The sequence below is a fragment of the Cyrtonyx montezumae genome, unplaced genomic scaffold (assembly GCF_038088225.1).
Source record: "Cyrtonyx montezumae isolate F1298 unplaced genomic scaffold, pur_monq_1.0 scaffold_5, whole genome shotgun sequence".
Taxonomy (NCBI): domain Eukaryota; kingdom Metazoa; phylum Chordata; class Aves; order Galliformes; family Odontophoridae; genus Cyrtonyx; species Cyrtonyx montezumae.
In genome coordinates this window covers 19,091,509-19,102,475 of record NW_027072056.1, presented here as the reverse complement: position 1 = coordinate 19,102,475, position 10,967 = coordinate 19,091,509, and the positions used below count along the sequence as shown (strand labels likewise).

General features: G+C 41.5%; 1 protein-coding gene across 2 annotated transcripts; it reads right to left on the bottom strand.

Annotated features, from left to right (window-relative positions):
- On the bottom strand, positions 1–10,449 carry LRRC31 (leucine rich repeat containing 31). 2 transcript variants are annotated; one of them, XM_065748163.1, is made up of 10 exons: positions 10,379–10,449; positions 9,115–9,390; positions 7,819–7,968; positions 7,319–7,486; positions 5,845–6,012; positions 5,040–5,207; positions 4,124–4,291; positions 2,919–3,086; positions 1,546–1,713; positions 1–357 (listed from the first exon to the last, which is right to left on the bottom strand). In XM_065748163.1, exons 1-10 carry the CDS (start codon positions 10,389–10,391, stop codon positions 38–40), a joined length of 1,767 nt encoding a protein of 588 aa, XP_065604235.1. In that variant the 5' UTR covers positions 10,392–10,449; the 3' UTR covers positions 1–37. The 2 variants fall into 2 exon arrangements, with proteins under 2 accessions (XP_065604235.1, XP_065604236.1); XM_065748164.1 differs by having other exon boundaries at positions 9,124–9,390.
- Between the last annotated feature and the right edge of the window lie 518 nt (positions 10,450–10,967).

The window sequence follows — 10,967 nt, the reverse complement described above, 5'->3', positions numbered from 1 at the left end:
TTGCTCGTGAAGGCTTCCCAGAAACCTCCACTCTCCATCAACAGTCAAAACGAATGTTTCTTTTGTTGTCTTGATTAAAGCTCTCCAGCTGTTTACTCTGCGATTCTGAAAGGACCCATCTTTGCATCCCCAGCTCTGCCAACGCAGGCAGCTTTGTCACTGCTGCCAACAACTCACTGAACCATGTCCCACAGGCACGGCAGGATGATGGGCGAAGACTGACATCCAACTCTGAGAGTTCTTTGAATACTGCTAAGCCTTGACAGAAAACCATCCACCCTTCATCAGAAATGTTGTTATTATAACTCAAATCCAGCTTCTGTAACCTGGCTAGATGGCCATCGTGTGACAGTAACGCTGCAAGAAATAACACACACAAACACAATCAATACATCCTAGCAATTGCTTTAAAAGCTTATAAGCAAGATGAGTATTTTAATACCATGTTGTAAAGTCTTTCAGCAGCCAAACAGCAGGACTCAACTCCCCAGCAATGTATAATGTGCCAATCACTTGCTGTTGTTCTCAGAAAGACTGTTTTTATCACAGATGAAAATGTGCCCAATATTTGAAATACAGACAATTCAGAAAGAACAGAATGTAAAATTGTATGGCAAACTGAAAACCCTGCAGTCAGTTGGAGGATATAGCAGGTGCCAATTAAAATAGACAGGCAGGTTTTACAGGGAGATTTAGAAGGAGAACAGCAAAACTCAATGAGTTTGCATGATTACAACAGCCAACTCTCACTGTGGGAGGGTAATGGGCCTAATACACCCTCCTAAAGGGAGCTGAGATCTTTAGTGGACCAAAGAGCCACCTGTCAAGGGTGATGTTTGTAAGATCAAAAATATTCAGGCTTTATCTCACCAGCCTCCACATCACAGGGCCTTAATAGCTACCAAATGGCTAATACCAATCTCAGACACCCAAAACCCATGAGTCAGGCCCACAGAATCACAATGATGACACTGAAATAAACAGGATTTTGAAAGGGCCCTGAAATTTCTTTCTTCACTAGGTTCCCATCTTCCAGCATTTTTAGCAGCTGCTGTAAAGTGGGCTAAAATATTTCTATTTTAATTCTCCCACAACAGTTGAACTCCAGAGTCATAGCTAATTGACTGAGAGCCTGTAATGCCTGCTTTGCTGGTCATCAGCATGTACATTTCTCATCAATCACCGACCCAAAAAGTACAACTGAGCAAAACAGAACTCCTCAGAGGCAGGTTGAAAAATCTGATCTAAAAAAAAACAGGGTTGAACCACACATTTTTCCCCGTGTACTGTATTTTTGTGTCAATACATAAAACTGCTAAGACGATTCTTTGCATTTTTATCCATTTCACTTTTTGCACTGTGCATGTATGGGTCACACAGCTTTCAGCAAAATGAAAATACTTTCCGGGAAAAATAGTGTTTTATTTTCCACCTTTTCATATGATTTATCCAAAAATGTGCTCAGCACATGGAACAAGTCCCTTGTGAATTGTGGTCTGCATACACTGGCTCCTTGACTGCTAGTAAATACCACGTTATACGTACTTAGAAGCACCAAATCTTCAGCCACCAAGTTACAGCTGCTCAGTCTTAACACTTGAATCTCCGTTGCAAGCTTTAGTGCTCCCAAAAGCAGCTTTAGGTTTCCACCAACGCACTTATTCCAAGAAAGGTCTAATATCTCCAGTTCAGGAAGGTGAAGGGCAGCCTCAGCTGAAAAGATTAAGACCAGCAACTTCTGCTTACTAAGAGAAAACAATGTGGCCTCAATAGACACCTCACCCACAAGTCACCTGCCGATGGGCTGCTTACAGGCTGCCTATCTCTGCTTAAAATGAATTATTTGGTCTGAATAAACGTCAGGCCAAACAAAAGTCTCTCCTGTGTTCATTAAATAATGTCACAAGGGCCTGTCTACAGATTCTTTGAGGATTCTCCAAAGAGCTTTCTTTCCTTTCTGTTTGCATTATTGGCTTAACCCTGCTCCACTGAAGTCAATTTAATATAACAGCACATTTTAAAAACATTCTAAATCCACTCAAACACAGAAAGATTTTGCTGTGAATTCACAACTCAAGGTGAAATGCACTGTGTCTTTTGATAACACTGATTTCCACGATGTCATTCTTACATAATGACACAAACAGTACTCTTTCTGCAAGGATCTCAGACCAGTTCATCTTCGCGCTGCTCCTGATGAAGGCAGTCAAGTTTTACTCTGGGTTTCAATGTCACTAATAAAGGGTATCAAACATAAAATAAATGCAGAATGCATTCTAACAGATCCCTCTGTACTTAGGCTTCATGTGCCATATGGAACTGCTATCAGAGGAACAGTGTAGCCACTAATCCACTGAGATTTGCAATAAGTAAGCAAAAGAGGTTGAATTTACGTATCCTGTGTTAGATTGGACTTTTCTTCACAGCTGTCCAATATCTTTTCCACTACTGCAGTCATTTTCCCTGCTCCTCCATTGCCCCACACTTAACTATAAGTCATAAAGTTTCTACTTTATCTGTAATGAGGAGAAAAAAAACTTGTAAGTCTTCATCTTAATAAACTGCAAATGCAGATATACAATAAAGCTGTAATTCCAGCATCATATGAAATCTTGTTCTGCTGCTTTCTCTTTCAGTATTAAGGAGTACACAAAAGCTCACTAACAGATGAAGGACTACAAGCACTTCAGTCAGGTGAAACGGGGGAAGACACACAATGATCTTCACTTGCAACCAGGTCCCATGAAGCACTGGTTTCATCACAAGGCAATCAGGAGAGAGACACAATTACTTTCCCACTCAGGACCTGTACTATAACATAACCATTATTTTTGGAGTTCAGCCAACAGAGAATGAAGTGCTTGGTCCCACAAGGAGACTCTGAGAATAGACACGCTTTAGAAAAAAAACATTCCTACCCAGTGATGAAAAGGACTCCTCGCCTAAACCACAATTGCTGATGGCCACAGATTTCAACCTTGGTAAAAATCTGAGTCTGCTGAGAAGAGGATCAGATGAGACTCCAATGTTTTTATTTGAGGATAAATTCAGCTCTTGAAGACTGGAGAGTAAAGGTATCACCTGGGCTTTGAAAAAATGAAATTTATTAGTCACCAATACAGAGCTAATGTAGTTGTATATTTGACTGACATCACTACTTTATAAATCAACCCAGAAGTCAAGGCCAAGTTTTGAAACTCAAAGGTACTTTGAGTAATGTTTGCTTGTCATTTTCTGTAGGAATGCTTAAGAAATTAGGTACTATTAGACACTGTGTTGAAGGTTGTCAGGACACAGCTTCCTGCCAAAATCTCTGGGTGAAGTAGGGAATTTAACATTAAACGAGATGGAGGATTATTTATAAAAGTCTCCACTGCTAACCTAAACTACTTTGTGTTAATGTGATTATTCTCTACTGATTTTAGTATGTGCAGAAGAAATTATAAAAATAACAATCACTATTAATAATGGTTAATGATCCCCAATATTTGATCTGCAACTTTTCAAATTATCTTCTTCACAATGGAAAATAAGATTTAGATGACATAGACTTTGTGTCATGTGATTTTTTTGTTGTTCTAAGAAGTAAAAACTAATGTCAAAAAGTTATGGTAATGCATGCAATAAATAATCTGCCTCATTGACAGAATGGGAAAGGTCTTTCCCTTCCTAATAGTACTTAAGAGTTGGAGACCAACGTCACTCTCCACCTCACAGTTCACTAAGGTAGCTTTAGACAGTTATATTAGCATGCACAGAAAAGCTTTGGATCCACACTGATTTATACCAGCAGGGAGATTGTTTCTGACACTTCCCAAATTACAGTTCTCAGCAATAGCATTTGGGGGTGGTTGTTACACTCACATCATGGGTCTGAATCACAGCAGATTCAGGCCCTTAGTTCTCCATGGGATCAGCCACTATAGGACTTCTTTTGATACCGAAAAAGAACCACTCCATATTGATCAAGAAAGCTATCCCCTGAGCTGCATTTCCAGAGCTGCCTAACAAAAAATGAACTGAGAACTGTGAGACCATGTTAAACAGAATCTATTACGCCTTTGAAGTATTTTCAGAAGTCAAAACCATACATTCTTGAATTATTTCTTCAAGATGTCCTTACACAAAACGGTCATGTCCTCTTCTGTTACACAGCACTGGTGAAGGTCAAGGACTTCGAGATTTTTCAAGCTTGCCAAATGAGCTGTTGAGTCTTTAAAGCCACCACCAATCTCTTTGTTACATGATATGTCTAATTTTCTTAGCACTGCAAGGTGCTGTAAAGCAGTGTCTGAAATGGAAATGACAGCAGGCTGCTCACTGACTGCTACAGTAGCACAGGTCACAGCTTCAACATTTATTTACTTTAATATCAGCGTTTGCAGAAGGTATTGAAGGCAAAGCTTTTAGACTAAGCTTCAGCGTATAATCACAGCAGACACAGTAATACTGCAAAGCTTCTCCGTCCATACTACCCCATTCTTCTCTAAAAGACCAGGTGAAGGTGGGGTTAATGCATCCCCATATCCATTCAATCCTCAGCCTTTTGCTGAAATGACTACTGGAAGTACTAATTAGTGCCAGTTGTTTTGTCTTATGGATAAGACCTCCACTAGGGAGAGAGACAGATAATAAGCCCACTGCATATGGCTTCACTGGACAGTCATTAAGTGATAATGGTAAATTCGGATTCCCCTCTGAGAGTAGGATTAAGTTTTCAGAAGTTAGCTAGACTGTCTGTGTCCTTGTCTATGTTCTGTCTGGAGAGAGAGGAAGCATGTCCAGAGAACCATTAATCTACCCTAAGATGTGTCTCAGATAAATGGCGTGGAGGGTGACTCTCCCCACTGACTTTCACATGCTTTAGCACAGGGAAGATAAATGCAACTCCTGCAGAAAGTCTCTGTAGTCTTTTATCAATCCCCAAACAGCAAATAACCACTGTCCATTAATGCTGACAAACCATCAGCAAAAGCCCACCACACTGCCTTTCTGAAATGGGTTTCAGATGTACAGTTTATGCAGAATGAAAGACTAACCTAAGCCCTGGAGGCTGTCCTGCTTTAATCCACACATGTGCAAGTTCAACTCTTTGAGACCTGGCACATTTTTCAGATCCTGAGCAATGAACTTCATGCTGCAGCCAATGTGCTTGTTGATAGAGAGATCTAATACTTCGAGGTTTGGGACCATATTTAGTATTTCAGCTGGGAAAAAAAGAAAAAGAAAACTAGAATTGGTAACTGTATGTAACATACAGATGAACCCTAGAAAAGAACAGCACTATGACAAACAGGAAGAGGCAGGATCTGCCTGTGTATGTGTTTTAAACTTACCATGTTCCCATTCCACCAAAAATACAGCAAAACATCAATTAAATAAAAACAAGAAAATCAGTGAAAAATCATATAAAAAAACTGTATAACAATAGAAAACAGCAAGAAAAAATAAGGAGAATAAAAAGGAAGAATAAAAAGAAAATTTTCTAATGAAAAGATATAGGATTGTATGTGGCATATGAGCCATTTCCTGCAGTGAATATCAGAACAGAGCACAGGGACTTCTCTCGAGGGAGAAAATCTTTTAAAACACTGAATCAGATCTGAAGACCACACAAGATTAAGATATGGCAAGAAAACAAGAGGGGAGAGGTGGCAAGTGGATGCCAAATCAAATTCCTATCCCTCAGCCCTTCTTTTGCTGGGTGTTAAATACTGTTACAACGTGAAGCCTGAAATAAATAGCTTTCAACTAAGATTGACCTCAAAAGAGCCACCATCTAACCCAAATGAGATACATTTCTGTGAAGCCAGTCTTTCAGCCTAGCTATGTGGATACACATACCAAGGGACTCTCCATCTTTGGCTGTCAGGTTACAGTCTGTAATTTTCAGAAGTTTAATCTTGCATCCTTTCCGAAGTTTTTTTGTCAGGAGTGACAGTTTTCCACCTATATTACTGTTCCATGACAAATCCAATTCTTCAAGTTGAGGAACCATTTCAAATGCCTCTCCTGCAACAGATGTCTGAGATGATTCATTCTAGATATGACAAGTCTGAATTTACTGTCCTGTACAGTTCTGCCTTTATTTGGTAAACTTCTAATGTCCTCTGTACTGTATCCACAGGATATTTGGGTTGGGATGAAAGAAGTCCTCTCACGGCTATTTTTCAGACTTAAAGGGTTTGCTTCCAGCAGGATTTTTCAACCCACTTCATAAGGAATCAAGGTAAGCACTGTTTTAAAGCAAACTAGCTTCCTCATGATTTCAAGGCAGACAGCACTGGTTTTTATTATATTCTCAAAAGTTGCCCTTTTCCAGACCTGACACAACAGCCAATTTGAACTGTGTTATTGCAGCCTTGTAAAACTGATATCTCACTGCAAAATCCAACTTCATAAATCCCTCTGCAGGGGGATGAGGCAGGGGACCTGAATTTACCCTCATCAGGAACAGACTGATTATTTTCACTACATTTTGCAGAGATGGGTGTTTCCTTCCCAATAGATAGCATCACCCACTTTTGAGCTGTTATCATATATGTTATTTCTGATCATTCCTTAAAAAAAAAAATAAATTCAAATGATACAAATAAAAAAAGCTTTTAAACTCAGACCAGTTTTTAGAACTTGCAAAATAACAGTGGCTTTCTAGAATAGCCTACTTTGTTCAGTCTGCCCTTCTTTCAGACACTTATCACAGACCCACCCCACTAGTAAATTCCAAGCCCAGAGGTAAGTGACTCAGCATCAGGACCTGAGTGCACAGCACCAACTTTGAAACCTTTAATTCACACACTTTGCAAAAAGCAGGGCTGCAAGCACTTCAAGCAAAGATGTAAGCAGAGGAATAAGTTTATCCCAAGCTTACAAGCCATCAAGCTCTGAGGCAGCACTGCTGGTTTTAAGTTTCCTCCAAAAGGCCAACAAAGACCAACAAATATTTTGTGACAAGCACTGCATCTTTCCTGCAGCACAAAGTGCTAAACTGACCCTATTATTACTGATAGCTTTTTTCAGTTTTGCTGTGTACCATTAAAGACAGTAAAAAAATTACTAATCCAGAAGGAAAACACATTTTTCTGCAAATGAGACTGAATTCTGCTGCCTTCTGAACGTGAAAGCTTTGTGCCCTGTGCTATGAACTCAGCACAACTACTGAAATGTATGAGGTCACTCTTAACCCCAAGTTCTTCCCAGTGTTCACAGTGGGACTTTGCATTGCCCAGTGTGGAAGCAGCAGGGATAGGATGCAGGAAGAGACGAGATGGATTACATTACACCCAAGCTGTCTGAAAGCAAATGTAAATGCCTGTACCTAAGGAGGTGACATCCTCAGCTGACAGCCTGCAGTTGTTAAGTCGAAGGACTTTTAGCAGATTCACATGATGGAGCTGAGCAGTGAGGGTTTTCAAAGTCCCTCCAATGGAACCATTCCAGGACAAGCTGATCTCTTCCAGCTCTGGGAGAAATGGCAGTAAAGAAGCTGAAAAAAAAAGTATGTCAATACAATAATCTCAATATAGATAGGCTTTCTACAGCATTAGAAAATCATGACAATCTGTGCCTCCTCTTTCTTTTCTGTAGCTTGAGAACGGGGTTTTCTCCTGCTACATAGATTTGCATGGTTTTAATATTTTTATATATTATATAAGTAATACAATTTATTTATTAACATTTCCCAGGGACCTGGGACCACCAAACGAAATCTTAAATAAAGCCTGAGATAAAAGAAAGGGAAAGAGGAGAGTGAACAACTGAACAGGCAAGTAAGAAAGAAATACACAAAGCGTCTAACTGAGTAAAGTGCATATTTACCCAGCTCTGTTACATCTGCTGCATTCAAGGCACAATTATTGAGATCCAGGTTCTTGCTGTTGGGTTTCTTTCCCACTTTCTGCATGAACTGGTTAAATCTCTGCTCACCAGATGGTGACTCTCCTTCACAAATCAGCGGTGAAGATTCATCTGAGTAACAAAGAAACAGTCCAGGTTACTTCTGCAACAAGCCTTGAGTGCCAGGTGGAGACTTCATGAAACGAACCAAAGCTGTCAGTAAGCCAAGCTCTACTTTTGATCAGCACAGACCAACCTGAGTGATAAAATAGGTCAGATCAGTACAAAGCTCTTGATGCTCAAGAAACCTTTTCACATCTCCACACTACCTTATGCCAGTGATTCAGGATGTTTGCACTGCTTGTTCAAGCACATGAAATTCTTGCAAAACTCCAGGCTGCAGCTACTCTGGATACACAGGTCATATAACCACCTCTGTGTGCCTGTGTGCCACATGGCTGGAGTACAGTCTGTACTGCACCAGTTGGAACAGAGTGGCCCTGCAATTATGTGGTGATCGTCTCCTGCTTTATGACAGCCTGTGTTCACTTCATACAATGTCTGTGCAATATACTTCCTGCTTTTCTTAATTTCTTTCTCCATGCAGTTTGTACAGCCAGGAGTTTCATTTGTATTATTCACTAAACACTTTAATAATCAGGAATTTCATCTAATGCCCATAATACCAAAAGCTGCACAAAATAGCAATCCCACTCATGGTAGCTCTCCTCTCATTGTTTTCCCTGAGCTCTTAGTACAGAGGATGGGGGCCTAAACCTCACCTTCAGCATCTTTTGAAGAATAGCCTCATTTTCTCTCGTGTGTAGAGAGTACACTTGTAAGAACAAAATAAAATTCATGAATAATTTTCATTCCCTTCCCCTCACAGGTGTCAAGGGTTAGGAAACATCTGCTCTTGCTGCCTTCAGATTGCTTTAGCAGTAGGGTGGACAAAGACCAATCTTAAATACAACAAGCCAAGCTACTGCTCAAAGCTTGGCTTTAAAACCAAATAAGCTCTGCAACTAATAAGCTGCCTCCAGCACCGACCTCTCTCACTGGAGATCAAGAGAGAGGTCATGCAAAAGCTTTATGCCTCCTCAGCAGCACAGACCCCACTCTTTCCATGTTAGAGGGCATATCCTCAATAATGATCCAATCAGAAGCAAATTCTGGCTAAAGGATAACTTACAGGCAGTAAAATACAACATTTTGTCTAGCAAGAAAAGCAGACAGTTCTATATGAAATTAAAATGCAGCCACATGGATTGATTGTACCAGCATTACCTTCCACTGAGAGATTTTCCTTCCCACTCTGATCATCAGCTCTGCAGTTGTTTACTTCTGTTTCTTCAGTTTCATGCCTTTCCTTGCCTTCTGATTTCCCAAAGTCAAAGCCGCTGAAGAATTTTTGGATGGCTGAAGGCTGCTCTTGCTGCTCTTTATTTTTTCCAGAAGTGGATTTCTTTCCTTGGAACTGTTTTATAACAAAGTCAAATGGGGAACTCTTTGGGGTGTCCTCCTCATTCTTGTTCTGGCAACTTTGTATGTCTCCTTTCAGCAGATAGCAGACACAGAAGGAATTATCTTTAACAACGTTCACTTGTGCATACCCTTTTTCATAACAGCTGATGCACTGATGGTTTCCTACCATTCCCTCCATGCTGATATCAGTGTCACTGTTTAGTGGACTAGACTCTGAGCTCTTATCTCCTCCTTCAAAAGGACCTGGTAATGCTCAGGATCTGCACAGCAGACCCACTGTGACACAGTCCACGATTCACTTTCTGCTGCCTTGTTAATGCAGACTGCTCCCAGTGCTACCCCAGCTGGTTACTGGGAGCACAAGGGCTGAAGCTGCTGCATTCCCTATGGCCAATTAAAGACTTCCTTGTCAGGTTAATGTGGTACCGAAGTGACCCATGCCAAAGGCAAGTCTGGCTGTCAGGAAGGTGAGGTGTGCAACAGGGAGTTCACTGAAAAAACTAGGGCCCCCAGTGAGCTTGTTTGGAAGAGTTCAGTGCTATGATGACCTCAATTTCAGTGACTAATTGACAGGTAAATTGAGGTTTGCCTTTATAACAATCTACACACTTTCTTCCCTTTTTTTGTCTATACCACAGTTGCTGTAGCATCATTTGCTGACTTCAAAGCTGCTGTGACCCCTTTCCCAGCAGAGATGTGCTCACAGGACACCTTGCACAACCCACCATCCCCAGCAGAGCAAAACTTGATCACTTTAACAACTGTTACATGCAATGTCATCAGCATCAGCAGTATGCACGTAGGCTTTTTTCTCATGCTGAAAGGTATCTGCTACGATACAAGTGTTCAAGGGCGGAGCACTTAAAGCCAATGCATTCTTTTAAGTCTTGCTCTTGCTAGCTTGTTGCAGCTATTTCTGATGTGTATAGTACCAAAATCATACAACGCAGCACACAGATGTGCGTGCACATTTATTGAGCTGTAAAGCAATGATAACTACCCTGGTTGTTTTTCTTGCTGTAACACAGTATTATTTTAAACAGACAAAAAACCGTACCTGTCTTTTCCATCGGTACACCTGTGGGTTTGTTTCACCTTTTACAGCACTTTCAGGGCACACGAACAAAACCTCACTTCTGCCTATATCAGGACGTCCCAGGTGCTTTTCTTCTGAGTGTTCCTATCTTCATCAGCCCGGCAGCGACAGCTCTGCACAGCAGCTCTGCAGGTCCTGACAGCAGCCTGCTGCCCCAGCCTCGCTGCTCTTGGGGGAGAGCTGCGAATCCACTTGGGTGCTGCTCGCCCCTGGCAAGGCAGAAAGGAGGAAATGGAGCACAGACCGAGTGCTGCACCCTGACCCAAGTCCCGCACAGCTGCCGCCAGCTGAGTCACCTCGCAGGTCGGGTTACACCTGAAGAAAAGCTCTTTGTTTTCCCACCCCTTTTGTCCATACTGGTCAGGAGTGCTGGTGGAAGCTGAGAAAAGCCGGCTGTCGGTGGGCGTCGCGGTTTGGTGATGAAAGGGGATGCAGAGGGGTGGGATAGCTCGCTGCCGGGCACTTCATGGCACAGCTGGCAGAAGGATAAGTCCTGCTGTGCCACCCAGCACAGCAGACAACAGCATAATACTGGTCTGTATACACTACA

Bases quoted from the DNA above. Each gene is read 5' to 3' on its own strand.
- LRRC31 (XM_065748163.1), bottom strand. The intron at 4,292-5,039 runs GTTAGTCTTTCA...TTTCCATTTCAG, and splicing joins GGACAGCCTCCAGGGCTTAG to ACACTGCTTTACAGCACCTT. The intron at 3,087-4,123 runs GTAAGGACATCT...ATTTTTTCAAAG, and splicing joins AGAGGACATGACCGTTTTGT to CCCAGGTGATACCTTTACTC.